Source organism: Cyphomyrmex costatus, unplaced genomic scaffold, assembly GCF_001594065.2.
Source record: "Cyphomyrmex costatus isolate MS0001 unplaced genomic scaffold, Ccosl1.0 scaffold193, whole genome shotgun sequence".
Taxonomy (NCBI): domain Eukaryota; kingdom Metazoa; phylum Arthropoda; class Insecta; order Hymenoptera; family Formicidae; genus Cyphomyrmex; species Cyphomyrmex costatus.
Genome location: NW_017275965.1, coordinates 6,155,379 through 6,180,417, shown reverse-complemented (window position 1 = coordinate 6,180,417; position 25,039 = coordinate 6,155,379). Strand labels below are relative to the sequence as shown.

The 25,039-nt window shown below is 32.2% G+C and overlaps 2 protein-coding genes across 3 annotated transcripts; both read left to right on the top strand.

Annotated features, from left to right (window-relative positions):
- The first annotated feature begins 24 nt into the window (after nucleotides 1–24).
- On the top strand, nucleotides 25–2,824 carry LOC108772674 (farnesol dehydrogenase). Its single transcript, XM_018538251.1, has 6 exons — nucleotides 25–436; nucleotides 608–921; nucleotides 1,687–1,813; nucleotides 2,035–2,170; nucleotides 2,458–2,601; nucleotides 2,688–2,824. Exons 2-6 carry the CDS (start codon nucleotides 618–620, stop codon nucleotides 2,727–2,729), a joined length of 753 nt encoding a protein of 250 aa, XP_018393753.1. The 5' UTR covers nucleotides 25–436; nucleotides 608–617; the 3' UTR covers nucleotides 2,730–2,824.
- A 10,194-nt stretch (nucleotides 2,825–13,018) lies between these two features.
- Nucleotides 13,019–18,136, top strand: LOC108772941 (farnesol dehydrogenase). Of its 2 annotated transcripts, none has more exons than XM_018538614.1 (6): nucleotides 13,019–13,079; nucleotides 15,387–15,700; nucleotides 16,269–16,395; nucleotides 16,596–16,731; nucleotides 17,825–17,962; nucleotides 18,059–18,136. In XM_018538614.1, exons 2-6 carry the CDS (start codon nucleotides 15,397–15,399, stop codon nucleotides 18,098–18,100), a joined length of 747 nt encoding a protein of 248 aa, XP_018394116.1. In that variant the 5' UTR covers nucleotides 13,019–13,079; nucleotides 15,387–15,396; the 3' UTR covers nucleotides 18,101–18,136. The 2 variants fall into 2 exon arrangements, with proteins under 2 accessions (XP_018394116.1, XP_018394117.1); XM_018538615.1 differs by lacking the exon at nucleotides 13,019–13,079 and adding an exon at nucleotides 14,425–14,501.
- The last annotated feature ends 6,903 nt before the right edge of the window (nucleotides 18,137–25,039 follow it).

Here is a 25,039-nt window from a genome sequence, read left to right as displayed (position 1 = left end):
CTCTTTCTCTCTCTCTTAACATTGATTTTTGTAAAGGTATGTGTGCATTCATTTATCTATACATTTCTATTATCTATACATTTATCTATGAAAAATTATTATATAATAGATATATTATTTATTTTTAAAAAACTTATTATATAATATCTAAATTTACTTGTTTATATAATCCTCGTGTGCAGTAGCATTCCCCCACTCTTACCAAAAGATAATACAGCTTATATGATAACATCAGCATCATCCTGATTATATAATTTGACGTTCAGTGAAATTTTATTTACAGTTTGTATGAAACTATCGACACTGAAGGAATCTTATCGGTTCATTCTCCTGAAGACATTTTTTTAAATCTTCCACGAATTCAAAATATCGCGATTTTATAGTTCATTTTATGATAAACTGATACATCTGACAGTTGCGAACAGAAGATACACAGGTAAGTATATGCGTTAGTATTGTTAATCGAAATGCCATTTCCACAAATTCACTGCTAAATTTAATGTCGTTGCGATTGTAAACATTCATAATTACGCTTTTTATGAGTTTGATATTATTTTCGACTCGGTAGTTATTAGTAGCATGTCAACGAGCTACGTCGTACTTGCAGACAGGCAATTATGGATCGTTGGCTTGGTAAAACCGCAGTCGTTACCGGCGCTGGATCCGGTATGGGCGAAGCAATTACACGTGCTCTTCTGCGAAATGGAGTGAATGTGGTTGCTCTGGAACTCCTGAAAGAAAGATTAGCAAAACTTGATGCGGATTGTAAGCGAGAACGTTTCCCGGGCAAATTACATACTATATGCTGTGACATAACTCGCGAGAATGAGATCGATGCAGCATTCTCGCATATCGAGACGTTAGGTGGTGTGGATATTATGGTCAACAATGCTGGTATCATTGAGGTATCACGAATAATAGGTATGATGATTATGCAGAATAATACACAAATAAGGAATTTTTTTAAGAATTATTTAAACAAGTATTATTTATATATGCCCCGATATTGAATTTCTCTTTATGGCCAATGTAGAAATACAATATGTGTTGTATATTTTATCTCGCAATATTGTGTAACGAGTTAATTTAATATTAATTTGAAACTATGAACTTTTATATTTATGTAATTGTTTCAAAAAATAACATATCTTGTAATTCATTCTTAAAAGATGCATAAATATGCATTTACAAAGTATTGATGATTGATGACTGTTAACACGTTTAATTTCAGAATATACTTGAAGAATTTGAGAATTGATTAAATGTCTTATTTAAAAATCTAGTTTTAATCGCAACATGTTATTGAAGTTTGTTCAAAAATGTTATTGATGTCATTCAAAAGCAGTGATCTTTGAAACGAAGAATATTGTTAAAAAAAGAGATCATTACTTTTATTTGTTTTATTTTGTTACGTATGTCTTGTAGAGCCAATTGTGGCTCTTATTATCCTATTGACAATTATTATAATAAGATTTCAATAAACAAACTAGAAGAAGGAAGCCATTAACAGTCGAAGCTGGATCACAGTGCTTATTATAATTGTGTGAATTTTAAATACCTTCCTTCTTCTAGTTTGTTTATTGTTTATTGTTTATCATGTACGGTCATAAAATAAGATTTAATAAGATTTCAGTTTTCTCGATCATATTAGTTCATTAAAAACAACTTCATGTATTATATTTGCAGATAGCAACAGGAAGACATTTGAAAAAGTGTTAAATACTAATGTTCTCGCAGTCGCAGTATGTATGAATAAAGCAGTGCTTTCGATGCGCAAACGAAACAGTGAAGGACATATTTTCAATCTCAACAGGTATTGTTATCTATGATTAGTAATAATTAATCCAATAATTTATCAAGTAAAATAATAAATATAATAAGTCTTTGAAACAAATAAGTTTAAGAAAAAAATTTCCTTGATTTTCTATGAACTATATGAGACAAGGATCGTGAAAGACTTTTTGATCAAGTTTATTGTGTGTAATGGTTATTACCGTATATTTTACGTTTAACATGAATATATTTTATCCACAGTATTGTGAGCCATCATAGAATGCCGAATGATTTGATAGAATGTAACATGTACTTCTCTAGTAAACATGCATCTCTTGCTCTGACTAACACAGTACGACGTGAAGTATCAAAAATTAAGGCACCTATTCGAGTTACCGTAAGATACAATAATATATTTTTATAATGTTATGTAAATAATAACTTTTAATTAACAAGTAACGCGTTGTAATAATTACTTTATTGATGACGAACCGTTCTATGATGAGATAATAATAGGCACAAACAAAATACTTATATATCATCAAATGTAAACAGTGCTTATGTTTATTAAGATAATATTGGATATTATCATGATGTTTATAATATTATTTTTGTGCTAAGTATTACTACATGCTTTTTTTTTATTATGTGGATAATTATCACTTGCTTGTTTGGCTTTTTCAGGGCATTAGTCCTGGTACTGTAAAAACAAATATAGTTGCTCATGAGGATAGTTTGAAAGACTTTTTTGACAAAAAACAGTGCATTCAACCGGAGGACATAGCGGATGCGATCATTTATACTCTTGGAACACGATCAAATGTTCAGGTTTAAAAGATCATTATACTATATATAACGTACTTTCTTTCCAATAAATATAGGAAAATTATTTTACGCGTTATATTTAATTGTAGATTACGGAACTCACCATCCAACCTACTGGAGAATTACTATGAAGATATCTTCAGTTATCAGTAAGAGGCCTGTCTGTTAATACATCAACAACTTTAAAAGAAACAATTTTAAGCTTATGATAAAATAAGAAACTTAGAGGTCGATAAACATTAAATTTTATTGTTTTGCATTTTTTGTATAAATAATAATACAAAATATTTTTATGTTTGTGAGTTATTTTCTTCTTAATGCTATCTATGTTTCACTTAATAATTTTGCTTACCTAATCTTTTTCAATGTATTTGCATTTTTACTTAAACAGAGATAAAAATAAATAATGCTGTAAATCTGGGGTAAAGACTTTGTATATTTATATCTTTGTTTTACGATAAATACATGAAAAAATTGTAAAGATATTTATCGTTTATTTTACAATGCATGTATGAAATTTATGGTCCATATATTAGGGAGACGAAATACTGACTATCAGATATCGTTGTTGTTTATCTCGCACGATGCCTTGTACTTGTACGTGTCATTTTAAAAAGATATACTCGATATTTCGATTTGTGACAATTCCGCTTATCGCGAAACAACGTTATCGGCAATGCGTTCGTGTGTAATCGTTGCATTCAAATTTCGACGAAGTGGCTGCTACACACATCCAGTATAGTTACATCCTGCTTGTCGTATGACAAATATAGCGTCATTTGGCATTTATACATGAACGATTGAAATGCGCGTTTCCTATGCACGAGTGTGTGTCTCCCATATCTGCGTTGTGCATTCGTATGCGTGCTTCTAAACATGAACTTCCGACAATAGCGGCTTACTATACCGAGCTCAACTGTCAACCATGGAGGCATTCGAGTGCGAGCGATAGTTAAGGTGTCAAACAAGTTCCGTCATGCTTCGAGCAGTTCGAAGGAATCGCGTTATCAGGAAAATCGATTTTCCCGGTATGCATCGGGTGTCGGGTCCTGTCAAAATCTAAGTGTGTGCCTAGTATTCTAGCTGTGCGATTAGATCTCGTTTCTCGCAGCGTTATAATCAGATATACTATAGACAAACAGATGCCTTTCATCGCTGATTTTGAAAATTGCCCCATATGATATATAATTCAACCAATCTTTTCTTTTTTAATAGAGCTTGACAATACAATATTATAGTGATTATTATAAACTCAGTTGAAATTATAAAGAATATCCTATATAGTTTGCATATTAAAATATTTTAAAAAAGTTTTCTTTTTCAAAAAAATAAATTTTAAAAATGTTTGTCATTTTTTGTCCCGAGTAATAGGTTTCGATACATAAAAGTTTAAGACTGGTTAATTACAGATTATGGTTAAACGGCTGTTCGTGAGTTGCCAACTGTAACCACTAACACTATCGATGCGTAACTATAATAGACGTATTACTATGCGTACTATTGTAAAGTTGGAATTACAATGTGCTAGAAGGTGCAAATATCAGTATTTTAACTATATAATGATCTTACATCTTCTTTTTTTTATAGTTGAATTTCATTAATCATTCAGTGTCAAGTGCTAATATGATATGCTGATAATCCAGTATCAATGCTATTTCAAAGGATTATTCACTGCGATTTAGATTTAGAGAGTGTTATTTTGATTCGCGAATTTTGGAACACCTTGCACATATATATATATATATACATACAACTATATTTAATGCTGTTACATAATGACTGCGTATTTCTTCCAAACTTGTCAAAAAATAAATTGCAAGCTGCTTTAAAAGTTATGATAATCGCCGCGGCTATTACTTTATTTGCTACGATATAATTAATAACGCGAAGACATGGAAAGAATCCGTTGCTTTTATTTCTCATTTTGAGGTACTTTTAGCTGTTACACTAAGGAAGGACGGGGGTATATATAAGAAGCAAGATATGTATAAAACGCGGAAGAACGGCAGAGTGATGATCGATAAAGATGTACTTGGTACATGGGGCTGTCTGTATGGACGGGGGCCGGCATTTAGGAATTTATATTAAAATATGTAAATCTATCGGCGCGGGCATATTTGAAAACAGATAAATTATGCCGGCCGTGTATTGCGTTCCCGCGGTAAAATATCGACACTGCGGCATGGCGGTGCGGGGAGGGATTGAGGCTAACAGGCGGAAGCGGAGTTCCTCGCATAACTGCACGTTCTGTTGACCAGTAGAAATGCGATTTATGACGATCATTGTGTAACAATCATAAATTATCTCTTTATTTACGCGGGGCGACAGCAGCGTTCGCGCTGGTATTGTTTTTCCGTGCCTTTAGCGTCTTTCTCAAATAATAACACCTGATGCTTCCAAATTCTGTCGCTTCGTTTGGCTCGTTTACATTTTGCAATGATGAGTTTATCTTCCAAGTTAGCACTGTCAGGTACTTGTCTGCTCAGTGCAAATGAGAAATTAAGTATTTTGCATTAAGCCGAGCTGTTCTAATCGGTACAGGGATTTAAAACAAGCTTATAAATTGGAATTAATAGCAATTTGGCCTGCCAACATTCATATGTTGTATATTGGCTGCTATATTTCGTTCAGAATTGAAATTAATCTTGCAAATGCCTGAATTTACCAGAGAGCCACCAAATGTTGAGGTACAAACATTCCGATTTAACTTCCTTAAATGCGTTCGTAACTGTTTCTGACAGGGAACAACTCACCTTCTCTTCCCTACTGACTCGTACGTTAACAGTTGTTTGACCGTGTTTCTCTAGTTTTCGTATTTGAATTAGTCTCAGAGTATATCTTCGGTAAATCTAAACAATTGATGAGTAAATTTAATGCTTTGAAGATGTTGAGAATTCTATGTTCTTGAAAATTGTACATCTCATTACTTGTTTCTTTGTTTGTTGACTTGAAATCCAAAAAATAACTACGGCATGATTACCGAATCTGTTTTCTTTTTTATTACATGATATTATTAAAAGGTTTAGAAATTGGAAATAAACAAAATAAATTGATATATGAATGCAGCGAGAAATTATACATAAACACACAGTTCTACACAATTTTTTTTTTTTAAGAAAGAGGAGTACAGAAAAATTTAAATAATATGATTTTACTAATATATTCTGACAAAAAACTTTAGTCGTTGCGTACGCAAATAAAAGGAATACACTTTCTCTGAAATTGGGGCGCAACGTGACGTGCCGCGATTGAGAATTAGAAAAACGATTTCAACGCGTCAAAAGTTTTGCAACGTTTCGACTTATGTCATTAAAGCGAATATGCGAAGCGGGGAACGAAACATGGCAGCTGAATACAGCGACGACGAGGAGTCAGCCGGGTCGCTAAGGGTTCGCGAGAAGGGCTCGGGGTGGTTGGATAGGTTCGTTAGCGGAACACTGGCAGTGCAAACATGCCCGCTTAAACCGGCTGCGTACGTGCGCCGATGCGGTGTCAGATTTGAAGTGGTTCGCGGTGACGGCGTGCACGTGACGCGTTGGAACGAAACGCGAACTGCGCGCCTTCGCCGACGACGCCGAGGGAGGACGACTGTTCGGTATTGGCCTGTGCTATAGTCACCGCACGCTGGGCTGAATATCGAGCGAGCTTGTCTGTTGACTTATTAAAAGCCGACTGAAATTGGAGCGAAGGCGGAAAATTCGATTTTCGGGATTTCGGCCGATTTCCGCGTTCATCGGAGTGGTGCGGTGACCTCAATTATACTGCCACGAATGAAAGCTATTTTCCGGAGTAACTATATTGTGCGGTTTCTCTCAAGCATACCCGAACATATTCATGATAGACTTAGGCAATGACAAAATTCTGCAAAAGTATCATTGCTACAGCATTTAATTATTTAGGAGGAAGAAAAAAATTATATATTTTTTTAATATACACATAAGAGCAGATACACGCTAAACTAAATGTAATATTCTCTTTTTTAATAGCAAAAAATTGAATATTTTATAATTAATATGGAGAATTTTGAAATACGTTTTAACGAGTCGAATTAATCTTTAATCATTATACGAGATTCAAGCAATGTTCTTATATGTACATCCTTTTAATAAAGTAATATATTCACAAAAAAATACAAAATTGGAGATTTTCGCGATTATTCTGTAATTTTCGAGAAGCTTGATATTTATAAACGCGTGACACTGTGAGCCGCATTGATAATATATCTGGTTACATAAGAAGGGTTAAATTAAGAATACTGCGCCCACGTCTTCTCCTCTTAATTGTCTTTTTACTAAGAATGTTTTCTTTTATGCACGAGCTAATGTATACAATATGGCACGTACATGTAGCAACTATTAACGTCACAGCTGCAGTAGCTGGAGCGCGTATTCTTGTTCGGCGACCGGCTTAGTATATACTGCCTAAACCGTGCACGTTATCTCTTGCTCCGACATCCCCCAGAGTCTACGCTTCTTCCTTAACATTGCCGTTGCTACTGTTGTCGCACTCCTTGCTTAATTCGTAGTTGGGAATCTGTGAAGCGGTGAAGTTGCAGAATAGTTTCCTCTCTCTCTCTCTCTCTCTCTCTCTCTCTCTCTCTCTCTCTCTCTCTCTCTCTCTCTCTCTCTCTCTCTCTCTCTCTCTCTCTCTCTCTCTCTCTCTCTCTCTCTCTCTCTCTCTCTCTCTCTCTCTCTCTCTCTCTCTCTCTCTCTCTCTCTCTCTCTCTCTCTCTCTCTCTCTCTCTCTCTCTCTCTCTCTCTCTTTCTCTCCCGAATGGATTGAATCGTGTCCACGCGATATGCACTCAATTCGATGCAATTTACGCGCGTATTGTGGACGCGTAGTGCTGAGGCGTGGAACGTGATGAAGTGATTAGTATAATATAAAATAATAAATTGACGAAAAGGACAGTCCGTGGAGGAGAATTGCAACTCGCGCGGCGGGACCTTGATTTTGCATTCTGTATTACAAGGGGCGTATCTCGCAGAATGAATATTACGCACGGTGGTCTTGTCGAGGTGCGCGCGGGAATCTTTCGCCTCCGTTATAAATCCACTCGTTCCATCCGTCTGCATCTCGGCGACATTCATGAGGGAAAAAGATGCGCATAATGTTATCAACGCATTCCCGACATGGCCGTGCATAGTTTAATCCACTGCGACGCTGATCCCCGCGGTACAGGATGAATTCCATCTCCTCATCGTAGCGGTTGCGAGTAATATTGGACGAGGCTAAAACGAGAACTCTGAAGGATCATTTGAATAATGTAGATAAGTTTACTTCGCTTGGAAAATACAGAAACAAGAAAGATCGCGATTTCTCCCAGAGAAAACATGCGCGCGCCATGGTTTTAGTCCGTTAAGAAAATACTGTCTATCGCGGAAACGCAATCTGGCGAAATATTAAATCGAGAGGATTTGCTTCGCGAAACGCGTTGTTTTAAATTAAAACAGCAAATATATAACAAACGTTTGTACAGTTAAAAATACGTCTTTCTATTTCTACTGGCTTTGAAAAACAATGTACAATTTTACATATGATTATAGTTTGTATAATACTGTTTATAAGAGAGCAAAATAAATATGTATTGAAAATAAAGCCCGAATGTACAACGCGAGTTACAGAGAGGAAAAAGATCATTAATAATGACGATGCACCAATTATTCTGCATTTATGTATCTCGGCTGGAGCTTCGCTACTTAAGCGGATGGTCGCGCTTTTGAAGTCAATGTATAAACCGGCAACGTTAAACATTAGAGAGCGTCAAATCTATTGAGCGAGATGTATTTGCAATATGCATTGTGGAAATTGGTATTATCCATTTCATTCGGAAATAACATGGTCGGAGAAGAGAAATTCTATTATTGGTTAGCAAGCATCAGAGGTTTATGTATCCGCTTTATGCGATAACGAAGATTATACGAATTAATTTGACTTTGCAAACGAATACACGACTGAAATTATTCATTCACGCGGATGCGTATGATTTAAATCTGACGATAATCCCTGAGGATCATCCGAGAATTTTCTATCGTGTTACGAACGGTCGTGGTTTTCGAAATTGCGAAAATACTAACAATCGCGAACGTGACCTGTTTGACTAATAATAGTTTCAAATTGAAGAAGGGACAGTTTGCCGATCAGGATGTGTGTGTTTACGCTAACACTAGAAATAAATGGAAATTAATAACTGTTGTAATATTCTTGTGCAATATTGACAATTTTTCTTTTTCTTTTTTCTCTTTTTGTCTTTCTTCCTTTTTATTTATCTTTAATTCCTTTTATATTATGTTGCTTTCATTATTCGGATTTACAGCGTACAATTTTATAGATATTTCCACTGTATTGAATCATCGTGGATTGGATCAATAATTTAATAGTTCATACTTCTTTTTTATCTACGTATTATTTAAATAGTATTTATACGAATTGATATATGATTTAAAATTAAAACAATTATAAATTTATGCAAAATAAAGAGAGAAGAAAGAGAATTTATAAAAATATTAATTTTTCTTTCTCTCTTACAAATATTAATTAATTTATCTGTGGAAAAAAACGATAAATTTCTCAATTAATATAGTACGTATGGTGAAAAAATACTGTATTGCCTATAAGGTAACAATAAGGCTTTTATCTAAATGATTTTTTATAAGTCCGATAAAAATTGGTAATCAGGTTCAAAACATTAAACTGTAACTTTAAATGTTATAGATATTATACATATACAAATATAAGCACTAACCAATAATAAATGCTGTAATTCAATTTGTCATATATTATATAGTATAATAAGTTAAAAAAGTATTTGCCATTTTCCTCGAGCAGTAATTTTTGAAATAAAGGTTTTCTGACTAATTACAGATTACGATTAAATGGTCGCCTGTCCACGAGTCATGCATCGATAGTTAGTAATTGTAGGTAGCTACCATGGACAGGCAGCCATTTAACTGCAATCTGTAATTAGTCAGTAATAAACCTTTATCTCAAAAATTACTGCTCGAAAAATGGCACATATTTTTTTAATTTGTATTTATATTTTATTATTTTTATAATTTATTTTTTCATTTTTTTACTATTTTAAATCACGAAATTTTAAACAATCTTCTATAATCTCTTCATGATTACTATTTATCTTTTTTCTAATTTTGGAATATGACATAGATAAGTTTCTTTGTTTTTTTAATAAAAAATCAACACTCTAAAAGATACTAGGAATTGCTACATAATTGCGTCTTATATTATTATATCGGTTGAATGTTATTATACTGTTGAATCATAATTATTTGCATATTCAAAAACAAGAGGAATAGATGATATCTATTAAACCATTCTGTATGCGCATAACGATCAATTTACTCATGAAACTTATATCGCTGTACATGTAAGAAATAACACTGAAATTTCCATCCGCAATTGAATGAGGACAAAGCGAACGCTCGTAATTCCGCGTACGATATCTCTCCGTTGGCAACGGCAGAGCTCCATCAATGTGTATGAACGAAGAGGGTTATTATGACCAGACTATCGTTATTGTCGCAAACGACTCGTCGTGTGGCTTCCGCTTACTTCATATTCAGCTGTTCGCATAGGTGGACGACAAGGAGATGACACTGTTAACGACATCACACGAGCGTCTTCTCCATAGGGTGCGCTTAACTCCGGTACTCTCTGTTGTCGGAATCGTTGTTACGACGTGGCACATCCGTACGTAATGACGCCGGTCGTGATTTAAACGATATATCAAGCCGCCGGTTCCGCGGCGCGTGTGTCGAGGCATTATCGTCGTCATTACGGCCATTATCGCGGAACGATAGTATCCATCCCGCTCCTTCCCACGTTTTCACGTGCTCACTCGCCATCAGGCTTTGACTCAGTCGCAAAAATCAAGTTATACCGAGAGCTTTATTAGCGAATCTCAACATAAATGATGTCTGGACAGATCCGTCTGTTTCTACTTAACACAATCCATAGGGAATGATTTCGCAATTTTATGATTGATCGATTTAAACTTTGATATTACTACCATTACTACTTTTAATATCGTATTGTTTGCTTGAAATCATCAGAAAAATATTTTTCTGACAAACAGAGTCGAAGAAATACTTCATTCTAATAACACTGTGTGACCACAAAAATTTTCCAAAAGGCGCGTGGGTTTGGTTATGTCAGGGGCACGGCCCACTACCATTTCCCACTCGCTTTTTCTACAAGTGTCATGCTGGACTCAGGTACTAAAAAATTGATTAAAAATATGTAGAGGCCGGAACACTGTTTATAAATGATTGCATTGCATAGAACTCTGTGAGAACTAATGAGAACTGCCGTTGAAACTGATAGAAATAGTCAGTACGTCACTTTTTCTAGAAGTTTTATGCCATTTTCTATATATAGGATGTATAAAAATTGTTAAATGTTGTTATTTTATTTTGAAAATGCATATCTTAGTTGGTTTTTAGTAGAACTATCGGGAACTGTTGCTAAAAGTGCAAATATTAATTTTTTTCTCGTACTTTAGAGGAAATCTGATGTGTCAGATTCGCGTAGTTAGCACGCCATATTTCCAATTTTAGTTTTTTCATATTAAAACTGCGGAACTATTTTTTATTTCTAGGTAGAACTGTAGAACTATAAAAAGTGCTACTGGAACTATTGTAATTTTTTTGATATCGACAGAATGTGGTGCCAGCTTCACAGATCCTACTATCTAATGCTATCTCATGTATTTGTAAAACAAAGTTCGCGCTCGCGCGCATAAGTGTGAGTGTGTGTATGTATGTGCGTGTACGTATTTGTGATAATATTTGATCTCAAAACCATGAGAATAGCGCAACTGGTACTCCTCGAAATTAATAACTTCAAATTTATGCCCCATTCTTCTACGATCTAACTTTACCAAATCTCTTGGGAAAATGATAGTGGGCCGTGTTCCCAACACAATCAAACCCACGCGCCCTTTGGAAAATTTTAAAAGTTGAAATCGGTCACACAGTGTAATTAGAGAATGTTAGAGTATTTGATAGACGCGAGTATTGCTCTATTGCAGCAAGATTGTACATCTTAACTTGATATTCGTATTTTTATATGTTAGTGATTGTACAATTTGTAAAAAATAACAAACCTTGTTGATTAAGAAAAATTTTCTTGATAATCAAAATGCTAATGCAAATTTCTCTTACCACGTTTGTAAAGATATTTGACATTTTTCCTGTTCTATTGAACATTTTTTCAGTTATTACTATCTTTCTCGACTGAGCTGCAAAACCTTGAAAATAAGGTATTATGTAAACAAAAATATAAAATGGCTTTTTCATATAGATCTTTATTTTGCTTCTTAATCTAAGTTACATTATCACAATATAACTTAACTTTCATATAGAAATGAGTAAACATATATGTGTATGGCTGTGTGTGCATATATAAGAGTATTCGCTACACATTTGCATATATGAACTATTATTATACATACATGCTACACTTGCAAAAACATATAATTATACAGACATCTGTCTGTGTAATTATATATAATTTTCAAGTATAGCAGCCAAGGTTGGCAAAATTCCACTTTTTTAAGCTTTTATCAGAATTAAAAACTAATATTTTCCAGAAAAAACGATATAATTAATTTTTTTAATCAAAAGTGATAAAATAAATTTTGTTATAGATTTGTCAATTCTGTATTCTAATTTGATATTTTAGTATCACTATTTTAGTTTAGCGTCAATTAAGAGTGTATAAAATTTAAGCTTTATTTAAAATAAAAAAGTCCATAATAGATAATCGCAACAAATAAATTAGTTGTTGATATTAAATAGTAAACACAAACCAGATTTATATTGATACAAATTTTTAGTTTGTTGCTTTTACATGTTTTTTTCATAAAATTAAAAATTAAATTAATAATAATATTTGTATTATCTTCAAAGTTTTTGTTGTAAAAATACAATATTTTACATATTAATTTGAATTGAAAAAAAATGTTATTATAAAATGTTTTGTGAATATCAATTTGTTTCGTTTTTTTCTTTTAACTATCATGAATACCGATTTGTTTTGTTTTTCTTTTAACTATCGTGATTAATATAATTTATTATAGTAATTAAAACAATAATTAAAATTTTTGTTCGTTATATTCCATTTATATTTCATTAAACAAATTCCAAGACCGTAAAATTCTGAATTTGTCACAGTTTTTCCACCAATTGGAATCTTCTAGATAACTCTATCTAGCAGTCTCTATTCTTAGGATGAATCATTTCTTATCAGATTCGCTGTAATTACTTTTTTATCTTTATAATGTCTTTCCACTTGCAATTCATATAAAACTATTGACGTTGAAATATGACCGGTTTCACCTTCTGCGTCGATCATTTTTTACTAAACATTCCTGTGGTTTCGTACTGAAATATGCTATTTCACAGTTTATTTTGTGACAGACTAGTGCAGTTGACGGTTGCGAGTAGAAGATACGCAAGTTAGAAGTAAGTACTTGTGTTAGTATTGTTTTAATTAAAGTACTATTTTCACATAAATTAATTTAAATTTGGTTAAATTTAATATTATAACAATTGCGATTGCTTATGCATGATCATGCTTTTATGATCTTGATATTATTTTCAGCTTGATATTTATTTTTGGATCTCCAATTGATATTATTTTTGGCTTGGTATTTTATTTTTTGAGTCGCCAACTATGTGTCGTACTTACAGACAGACAATTATAGATCGTTGGCTTGGTAAAACCGCAGTTGTTACCGGCATGGGTGAAGCAATTACAAATGCTCTTTTGTAAAACGAAGTGAATGTGGTTGCTCTGAATTAAAGACCTGAAAGAAAAATTAGCAAAACTTGATTTACTAACAGTTAATGAATAGCCTGTACTACTTACGAATGCTATCTGTTAACTTTATTGTGTTATTAAATAACGAGTAGAGCATATTGGATATTAGGTCATATATGATCCAGTTATATTTAGTTTCTGGTACAGATAAGATTTGTTTCAAATATGTAGGCTCCTAAGTATTATCGTTGAAATCCATTACATTTTTTTCTACACATGATAACATTTTCATATTTTCTATTCGTGGTATTAAAAATTCTTTGAACTCCTCATATATATAGAAGCAATATTTCTTATTTATCGCATGACTTTTCGCACCTGAATTCAAGCATTTTTTTTTTTGACAAGTCTGCAATTCAATTTTTGCTTTGTTGCTAATCTTTATATTCATTATTCTATCCACTTGCTTCTTCAAGTCTTCGCGCAATATTCTCGTTTCCAATGTCCATATGTTTTTACAGTTGTTGCAATCTTGTTGTGTGTTTAGAACTTCTATTTTCGTTTTTCTTATAACCTCCTTTACGAATATCTCCCTTTAGTGAATAAAGCAAAAAAATATTATAATTTCTAATAATGCTTTTAAAAAATTATATATGTATATTTATTGTGTGTGTGTGTGTGTGTGTGTGTGTGTGTGTAATATGTCCACTTTATTAGAAATATAAAATTATTTATTTATATATTTATTTATATATTTATTTATATATAAAAATTACATACAAATAAAAAATATCTAAGATATTTCGCGCGAGTGGGCAAAGTTATTATTCCATCCTATATATGTCTGTGTAATCATGTCTAATCTCGTCGAGTTTAGTAGCCCCACTTCTAGCGAAAGAATGATTTAGGTCATGACGGAACTACACTGATTATAATATTTTAACGTTTAGTATTTTCTCGCTAGCAGTTGGTATGAGACTATCAACGTTGATGTGACCGATTTGACCTATTACATCAGATAATTTTTTAATCATATCTATACTGGCACGTCGTATTTTTATTACAATTTATTTTGTGATAAACTAGTACAGTAGACGGTTGCATAGAAGATACGCAACATATACGTAAGTAAACATATACGTGTGTGTGTGTGTGTGTGTGTGTGATTGTCCACTTTTTTAGAAATATAAAATTATTTATTATTAGAAATGCCATTTCCGCCAATGAGTTGAGTTTAATATCGCTGAGATTGTGAATAATGTTTTAAGCTTTTTAGGAGCTTGATATTATTTTTAGTTTGGCTACTATTACAGTGACGTGTCAATTGCAAGCTATGTTCCATACAACACACAACACAGAAATCTTTCAGAAATGTCTCTTTCTCTTAGAAATATTTCATCTATTAGATTAAAAAATATCTTATAAATATTATAAAATTTTATCATAGTTCTGAGACAACTTTAAAATAACAAAATGCGATTCTGGCACTTAAAATCTTATGAACAAATACTAAAAAATTATTAAAAATTTGAAATTTTTTTCGAAATACATTAGAAATGCTGCTAAACATTTATTAAAATACTTTTGAAATCCCAGGAATATCAGAATAAATTTTTACACAAAGCTGAACAAAATTATTTTCAAAATATATTCTATTTATTTTTATCTTGGACCGTTTTAGAGTATCAGTTTCAGAGACTCGCCTTCAAGAAATTATCTCACTTGAACGTAAATGAAAAATCTCATCATGCTGCATTTTTATTCTATCCTGTACGGTTTTTAATTTATGAGAAATTAAAACTCCATCCATCCTAACGTCCTAACGACAGTGTGAAGTACTGATCTTCAAGTTTAATACGTTCCAGAAACAATTCTATTGCAACATTTCATGTGACATATTGCATAATTTTTTCAGAATTGTTGCACATGAAATATGAAAGATTGAAATATTTTAAACTTTTCTGAAAGCTTTTTGCAACAATTGATGCTACATGGGGTCGTACTTGCAGACAGGCAATTATGGATCGTTGGCTTGGTAAAACCGCAGTCGTTACTGGCGCTGGATCCGGCATCGGTGAAGCAATTACACATGCTCTTCTGCAAAACGGAGTAAATGTGGTTGCTCTGGAAGTTCAGAAAGGAAGATTAGCAAAACTCGATGCGGAATGTAAGCTGAAAGGTTTCCCGGGCAAGTTATATACTATATGCTGTGATATAACTCACGAGGATGAAATCGATGCAGCATTTTCGCATATCGAGACGTTGGGTGGTATAGATATTATGGTCAATAATGCTGGCGTTGTTGCATCATCACGAGTAATAGGTATAATGACTGATATCATGTATCTATACACATTATTTATCACATAAAAAATTATTTAAATAAATATTGTTCGTATGTTCTTATCAAGTGATAAGTCTTTTTTATAACTAACTTTTTTACACACAAATATAATGTGTGTTACAATACATTTTATCATAATATTACGCAATCGGTTTGATATTAATTTGAAATTAATAAATATATACATGTTCACAAAAATAACATTTAAGAAAATAACAAATATGGTAATTTATTTAAAGGATACATGGATATGTGTATGCATCTACGTATAGTATTTGTCTGTCCATGAAAATGCTTAAAAAATTTAAGAACCGAATAAAAATGTCTAAATGTAGTTTTAATTACCAAGTGTTGTATTATATAAGTCATCAAAACATAGCAATTTTTCAAGCAAAGGATGTTAATTATTGCGCTAGAAAAAGAGATTTTTACTTTTATTTACCGCATGACAGCGAATTGGGACTTTCGCTGGCAGTATTATATAAAAGCCTTTGATCTTCTCTATTATGATGGTTTATTTAAAAAATTCCATAAATTACATTTGCAGAGAGTGACAGGAAGACATTTGAAAGACTGTTAAATATTAATGTCCTCGCAGTCGCTGTGTGTACGAACAAAGCAGTGCGTTTGATGCTGAAACGAAACGTTGAAGGACACATTTTCAATATCAACAGGTACTGATTCTTACGTTAACAATGATTAACTAAATCGCCATAAATTTTTAGAATAAATAAGTTTGTCAAAAATAAACTTTTTTTAAAATTTTCAATAATTTCCATTTATTCGACAAAAATTGCAAAAAATCTTTTTAGGTTTATAGTAATGTTTACTTAACGTGCAAAATATGTTTAATATTGATATTTTTTATGAATAGTATTTTGAGCCATTATTTACCGCTGGATGGTATGCCTGACTGTAATTTATATCCCGCTACTAAACATGCATCTCTTGCTCTGACTAATACAGTACGAGCAGAAATAGCGAAAATTAAGGCTCCTATTCGAATTACGGTAAGATGCAATTATATCTTAAACTGTTTTCTTGTTATTTTTTTAACGTTATGTAAATGATGACTTTTAATTAATAACAAATGTATTAATCACATTGTGCGACAAAATTTAATCTTTTTTTCTTGGATAATATGAATAACTCATTTTGATGTATTTTTGCCCGCTGAATATGAATCCGTTATTCAATTTAGCTATCAACACGGAATTTTGAGAAAATGTCCAAGCAGCAGAAAATAACAAAATTGAGGGTTTTCATGACGTTGCAACATTGGTAGCACATATTTTTCTAAATTTTATTAATGCTACGCAATATCAACTTTTAACTTTAAAATACATTCTGTTTTGTGTGTGTTTCAGAATAATTATACGTTTTAAAAATATAGCAATTTGAAAATAACTCTTTTCCTATGCAATACATGCAAAAGACATTTTATTCTATTTGAATACTGTAATATATAGAAAGTAAGTGCTCTTGATTATTTTTTATTCACATACTATAATATAATTGGATCATACAAAATAAAGAGCGATATGAAACGTAAATATAAAATAAAGTTGTTTAATACACTTTAAGGCTAAAAATTGATACTTTTGTGTTGCATTAACGAAATTTTAAAAAATTTGATACCGCTACTACAATGTTATAAAAACCATGAATCATTGTTTTTGGCCTCATCAACTATTTTTTTCAGAATTTGGTTTACGGTTTTGGATATATATTATATACCTAAATTTGTGAAACGGATTTGTTTAGTGATCAAAATACGAGTATATCGGAGAAGACTATTTGTATACATATGAAAAGAAAATAGTATTGAACAGTATATAATTGTAACATTGATATAGTATTGACGATAAAGTTCTGCGATAAGAGAATAAAAACTGCAGACGAAACATATTTCTAATAATAGACACTTTGTGATAATAAAATACTAGAAATATATGTGATTTGATATAAACAATCGTTTTTGTATTAGTGCAATGTTAAATGTTATCATGAAGTTTATAATATTATTTTTGTACAAAACGTTGCCAGACACGCTTCTTTTTATCAATGCAGATAATTATTGCAGATTCTTACTGATCTTTTCAGGGTATTAGTCCTGGTATTGTAAACACGAATATAGCTATGGGTGCAATAAATGACTTTTTGCAGAAAGTACCAAGTCTTCAACCGAAAGACATAGCGGATGCGCTCATTTATGCTTTGGGATCAAGACCAGAAGTTCAGGTTCAAACGATAGTTAACTTTCTTCCTAATAAATATAGGACAATAAAAATAGGACCTAATAAATATAGTACAATTTTACGCATTACTTCATTGCAGATTACGCAAATTACCATCCAGCATACCGGGGAATTACCATGAAGATTATCTTTAGTAAGAAGTTTATCTATTAATGTATCAACAATTTTACGAGAAATAACTTTATGCTGATAATAAATGGGAAATTTTAGTGAGTAAGATCTCATGTTGCTTTGTATTTTTCAAATAATAAATATAAAATAAATATAATATAAAATGTAAAAATAAATGTAAAATTTTGTACATTTAAGTTGGTTTTCTTTGTATCTTAATATTATCTACGTTTCACTTAATAGATTTTCTAATATAATCTGTTTTAATATGTCTCTCTCTTTTTCTTTGTAGCTAAGTAGGTATAAAATAAATAATCTAATAAGACCTGAGATGTGAATTTTGTATAACTATCTTAGTATTATCTGTAACATTTATTTATCGAATGAATAATTTGTTCTCATAAATTAAACATGAAAAAAAAACAAAGCTGTTTCGTATCGACATCGTGTACTCGAAAATTAATCACGTTTGAAGGATATTTTTCACGTATGAATTATCTATGTTTGCGTACCGCAGCATCATTATTTCTTGGATCCTTGTCTTTTTCTCTTTTATCAGAGGCCGTGTTCCCTTATGCAAAGGACGTCTTCGTGAGTTACCCAGTTCGGAGAAAAGATTCCAGGGGTCCCTGGAGGTTGAATGGGGTTGACGTATTGAAAAGGGGCGATGCTTTTTCTCGCAGACCAAAGGAACAAACGCTCGATCTCTGTCGACTTAACGAGACAACGAGCACCGCGTTGTCTTTTGCGAACGATATAAACGCATTCTTCGATTCCGCCTTTAACTTGGCTTTTCCTGACATTTGCAAGGAACTCTTTCCTCGGGCGAAGCACGCAGATGATTAATTTGCTCCTCTCTCTCTCTCTCTTTCTTTCGAATTTCCATAAGCTTTAAAAAGTATATTCCTTTCTATATTGTTTCTATAAGTTAAAGAAAATGCGATGAAACGTATAAAATTATTGCATTTATAACAACTTATTACTATTTCATGTTTAGATTAAATAGCATTAATAGTTAGCTATTTAATTGTTTAGAATAAACAACTCTGTCTATTCTATATTTTGTATTTCCAATTCCTCAATTTTTTAGACAATGCTATTTACAATTACAATTATTTACAATCTAAAATTGACTTGTTTTACAATACAAAATAATTTAAATTATTTAACACTTATAAACTGCGTTTCTTTCAAACAATTTAAATCTATTATATATAAAATTGTTAATAAAAGAAAATGTTATGTCAATAAAAGGATATATATACGTTACTTTTTATAAAGTAATTATTATTATACACGCAAAATGAGAAATAAATATATTTTAATTTCTTCTATAAAAATACTTATAAAGCCCTCGTGCATCTTATTGATAATTACTTTTACCAGATTTAATCTTTAAATCTTTTAATATGCTACAATGTTTTACAATGTTTGAACATACAAAAATTTAACTACTCAAAAGCAAATGCTTGTACACAACGAATCTCCGGTATTTTCGCGAGGCTGGACAGAACGAGTATTAATGTCGGTTTAATGCAGGTTCATGTCTGGCCATTGCGATTCGCTGCGGACCGCTTAGACTATGCGACCAAAAGTTTCAGTACCGAATACGCGTGAAGACGAGGCTGAAGCTCGCCAAAGCTTCCGCGGCTCGTCTGCTGACTCTGCTGTGCGTCTTATCCGCACAGCAATCCAAACTTTGCTAAGTCAATAGCGGCGACCCTCCACGGATAAGAGGCTTCTGCGTCATGCTCTTCGATTAGTTTCGTTCCAGAGTCCCGGTACTACCGGCTGTGGAAACTTACGAGTCGTCACGACCGAGTGGTTTGTCTTTCTTCGTCTTCAACGACGGCTTCTTCCGTTACACTTCGCCCTTTTATACTTCACCACGTCAGCGCACCCGTTTATGAAAGAAATAAAAAGATTTTGCGTTCGTCTCCGTGGTTAAAAAACGTCGTAATGGCGGAAAATACTCGGTTGCAACGTATCGACATTGTTATTGGGTTTTGTGGCGAATCGCGACATTTGGTCCTTTCACTGTCTATAAAACTTGCGTATATATAGTTTACAGAGAATGCCTACGCTGTACAATCTTTCAATAGCGTTCTTAAAATCAATTAAATCCACGTTACATGATATACAATATATATTAGAATGTTGTTATATGCAAAAATCATTTAAATTTTTTAAATAAAGGTTTACAATTGTTCGAAATTAATCATTTTCCCACACAGTGCTAACGAGTTTACGAAGCAAAGCATAAAATGACGTTTTCGAATTAATTTACTCGTAATATAAGAAACCGAATATCTCTCGTGGATTTATTTTGTAATACATTATATATTTATAACGGCTGCTACACAGTTCTCGACTTGTTTTTGCAAACAATGCCTATTTAGAATATGGTATACATTGTGATATACACACAAGATCTTTGAACTGTTGGTAAATTTCAATATAATTTGTTTATCGGCCTCTCAAATTATCGCAGAGAATATCGTATCAAGTAATTTCAAAATAATGAATAGCCATGGTACATCGATCATGTATTAATAATATAATTAGCTCGGAAAAAGAAATAGAATATTGGGCATAAATGTTTTGTAAAACATTACAATATTTTCGGGAATATTTTCGAGTGGCAATTACATCCATGTGTTTACGGTAGCAGCAACGTACAATACCGTGCTGCGTAAACAAGGTCACCACACTATCATTCACGCGTAACAGTCGAGCAGGCAGGTAGCGGTGCGTACTGCTTTGTGCATCGTCATATTACTTTTCAAAAGCGATTGTGACGGGCGACACAGGAATATCCGATTATTCTCTCTGAATATTTTACGTTAATCCACTTGCGCTAATTAGCTAGCACTTATAATTAACGATACGTAAGCATATCAAGATGACGAAAATAATATCAATGTAAATATTTCACGAGTAGTTTGAAGTTAATTGTTTAAGTCGTTTAAGGCATATGCGAATCAAAGCGAAAAAGAGAAATTATGACTTTATTACAATATTTACAATCAATAATTATTTCTTTAATAATATTTGCATTCAATTGCATTGTTTTCGCGCTTAAAATTTTTGTTAATTATAAATGTAATATGTTTATTGTTTTTAGATTGAAAATGTAATAAGCGAACCGGATTGATGATTCAAGCATCGGAAAACTACGATACATTGACCGTTTATTAGTAATACATTTATTTAGCGAGATTTACGCGTTTCAAATGTGTTGCACAATACTGAATTTTGATGGTAATATATATTTTTGAACAGTCTATCGCGTTTTAATTAACCATTAACTTGGCTTCATTAATTGCATCGTATCACAGTGTGAAATTATTGACATTATTTACAAATTTTTCAGTTATTAACTTTAATTAACATTGTGATCACGGAACTGATTGACTCTAAGTTTATCGGTGACGCAACGCGAATTTAGTGTAATTACTAATTAGTAATTACAATTGTGCAATTATGTTTAATATTCATAACGTAGCATTTGGCTTGTATGCCAACGACTTAATTGTTAATACTATTCCCTATTTGAGGTTCGCGGAAATTCAGATTATATTACTTTGTGAAATGCCGTATTGTAGACAGACAATAGTCTTATGTATTTTCACATTATTCTTCCGTTACAATATAATGATATAGTCTTTATGATTTATTTCAGAAATGTCAAGCGATTTAGTGTTTTCGCAAATGATGTGTAAGGGCGAGTCGAAGAAACTAAGAAGAGGAAGAGGGAGGCATTGGACATCGGCGGAGCAACCCATGAGGTGAATTTATTATTTATTTAAATAATTTATTTTATTAAATTTTTAATAATTATTTGTTATTTGTAAATATGTCGAATTAATTTTTTTTGAAAATGATATTTTATTAAATAATTCCTTTAAAAAAAAGGTGAATAAAAATTCAATATTTGCAAAGCTATGTTTTAAAATATAAATTATTTTTAGGCCGCTTTGAAATAATCTGTGAGTGTATTTGTATTTTACAGATCAACATAGTTGTGTTAAAACTCCGTCTGCTGCGCATCGTATCGGTGAGTGTTAAATTACATTTGATTTTTATTTGAGGTAATAAAATTTACGAAAGAAAATAACGCTATAAATATGAAGAACATGTGTTTAATTTAAAATATCAGGTTTAGAGCATAAAATTATTATAAACATAATACATCATAGACAATATATAAACGATATTTGATATCGATTATCGTTCTCGTATAAATTCTTGGATTTTGACAATAAATTGAATCATAACTGAATTTATTATCAAAATTCAAGAATTTATAAAGTAATAATTACATTTCAATTAAATTTATTTTAAAAGATATAGGAACAGAAAATAAAACGTTTTTTTGCGATATGTGTGTGATACATAAAATTAAACAGTGAGTGTTAAAGTTAAAATTCATTATCAATAATAATCATTATCAGATAATTGCTACTAGTTGTATACATAACATGTAGTATCTGCATGTAAGTTAAATAATAAAACTAATTAGGGGGGTATCATCTGTACTGTGAGAATTTATAGCATTTAATAGATCATGGTAAATTTAAACGTTGATACGAATCTCATGATCTGGCAAACTTTTAATACCACACACACATACACACACACATTCGATAATTTTGATCATTTATAACTCGAAAACTACACTCTAGACATTTTCGCATTAGGATTTTTAATTCTATAATTAATCTCCATAATACGTTATTAAGATAGATTTGAGTTTCACACATAAAGGATAGTAAATCCTGTTTTTGTCTATTCGTTTAATCATATATAAACCGAGGCTTCTAACATCAACTTTGTCAATCAAAAGCACAATTGTACAATAATCGTCTTTTAGACAATTCCGCACCGTCCTTCGAAGGTTTTAGCCGAAGAACTAAAGTTTGTTCTCCTCGGCTGCCCGGTACACGCTCGATGATTAAAGACGTGACGTGACTGAAGCAATGAACGAAATGCATGAAAGAACAAAAGAGAATACGTGGCCTGTATAGAAGAAGACGTAAGTTTCTTAAGCGCGGAATGCCGAATGTCTTTCGGGATTTCTTGCGCGTGAGAGATAAAGGAGGAAAGTCTCGATGCAACGAAGTTAGTCGTGTAAGGGGTTTGTAGACCGAACTCCTTTACACCGTTGATTGCAGTCCGTGTCACAAAGACTCGCGACGAGAGATAAATGCTGTTGGCTGTCTCTTTACAAGTCCCTACTCATTAACGGCGACGATAAGTTTAACGACTCCGCCTCGGTGTTTCTTCAGTCGAGTCTTCAGGAACTGCACACGTAATTTCAAATACCGGTCGGAGCTTTTACAACAAGATTATTGCAAAAGAGTCTTATAAAAGAAGTTCCGGGCAATGAGATATTTTATAATTGTATTGGATGTATTCAGAACGATTTTCCCCGAGATATTGTTTTCGTGTTCCATACAGATATCAAGTGTACAAAAATATTAAGAGATAATATTTTGCTTTTCATCAAAATTTGTAGAAATATATTATTAAATTTTCTCTGATAATAATGATAATGCATTGTCAACATTACAGAGAGCATCATGTAATATAATTTGTTGCATTGCGTTTTTACCAGATTATTAGCTTTTTATTAATTATTATGCATGAATATGCGCAAAATAATTCCAATTATTTCCTTGTAATATTAATGGCTTTAAAGCCTCGCCCATTTATTTTTCAATGATGATGATTGTATCGTCAATGTATTTGTCGATGATACTCTCGTCAGTAATTGTTAGGTCGTTTGTACCAGAAGAAAATTGGACTTTAATCCATTAGCGGGTACGTTAAATCGTTTTCACTTGGACTCTGTTATCTATTGGTGCCATCCGGGTTTAATTGCATATAATTAAGCCGCGTTTTATCCTTTTGAGCGTCGAGCGTGTTTATGCGCTTGTAATGACGCTCAATCTCATTACGATGTCAAAAGTGAAGCGTATTTTTACGCGTTAAATGTTCTCGCTCTACATCCACTAAACGGCGGTCAGACTGCAGTCAGCGTGGCAATTGGAAAGCGCTCGATGATTTAACCGGTAATTCGTTCACGAGATTCAAAAAGGTGCTATAATATCTGTTATTTTATCGTATTGAGAGAACAGTTGCGTTCATAGTTCGTATGCATGATCAATAAGCTTCCATCGAATTATTCTGTTCGTATGAATTTGTAATTTATGAAATTCCAATTTTATCTTTTCACACCTCACATTTTGTTTATAAACAGGATTATTGACTGATCTATATAATAAATTTAATAAAAAAATCTTAAATAGTATAATATATGTATTTATAAAATGAGAACAGTTGTATTTATTAAAGTTAAAAACTTATTTGTGATATTATAGTAAATAATGTAATAATGCCGTTTGATAAAAAAAAGATAACTATGTATATATATTCATGCATAACGTGAATATTATTACATGATAAATTTGTTTATCGTTAATTCGCAATAATAATTAATGAAATAAACGAAATGTTACCAACATTAAATATTTAAGTAATTAGCAATATCACAAAATATTTTACTCGTTAAAATAAAATTATGGAAAATTATACGTGATTCTTGAAAAGGGTAAAAAAATAATACAAATTAAATCAAACAGACAATTTAATTTTTTTCGAAGATTTTATATCGTATCTATAATAAACCGAGTGTTTCCCAAATTATACGGAAGCGAAAAGCAATGCGATGAAACATACTATCTCTTTCGTTATACACCTTTGCCGTATTCGAATACAGCAATAAGAAAACTTTTGTGAACGGGACAACGCGTGTAGATGGGGGAACAAAAGCTATGCATAGATTTACATCGTGGACGCCGCGCTTCGATTCACCCCGTGGCAAGAAGCTTTATGGTCGTCCCAGTACTCCCGGAGGCTCAACCGCACCGATTTGTCGGAACTGTAC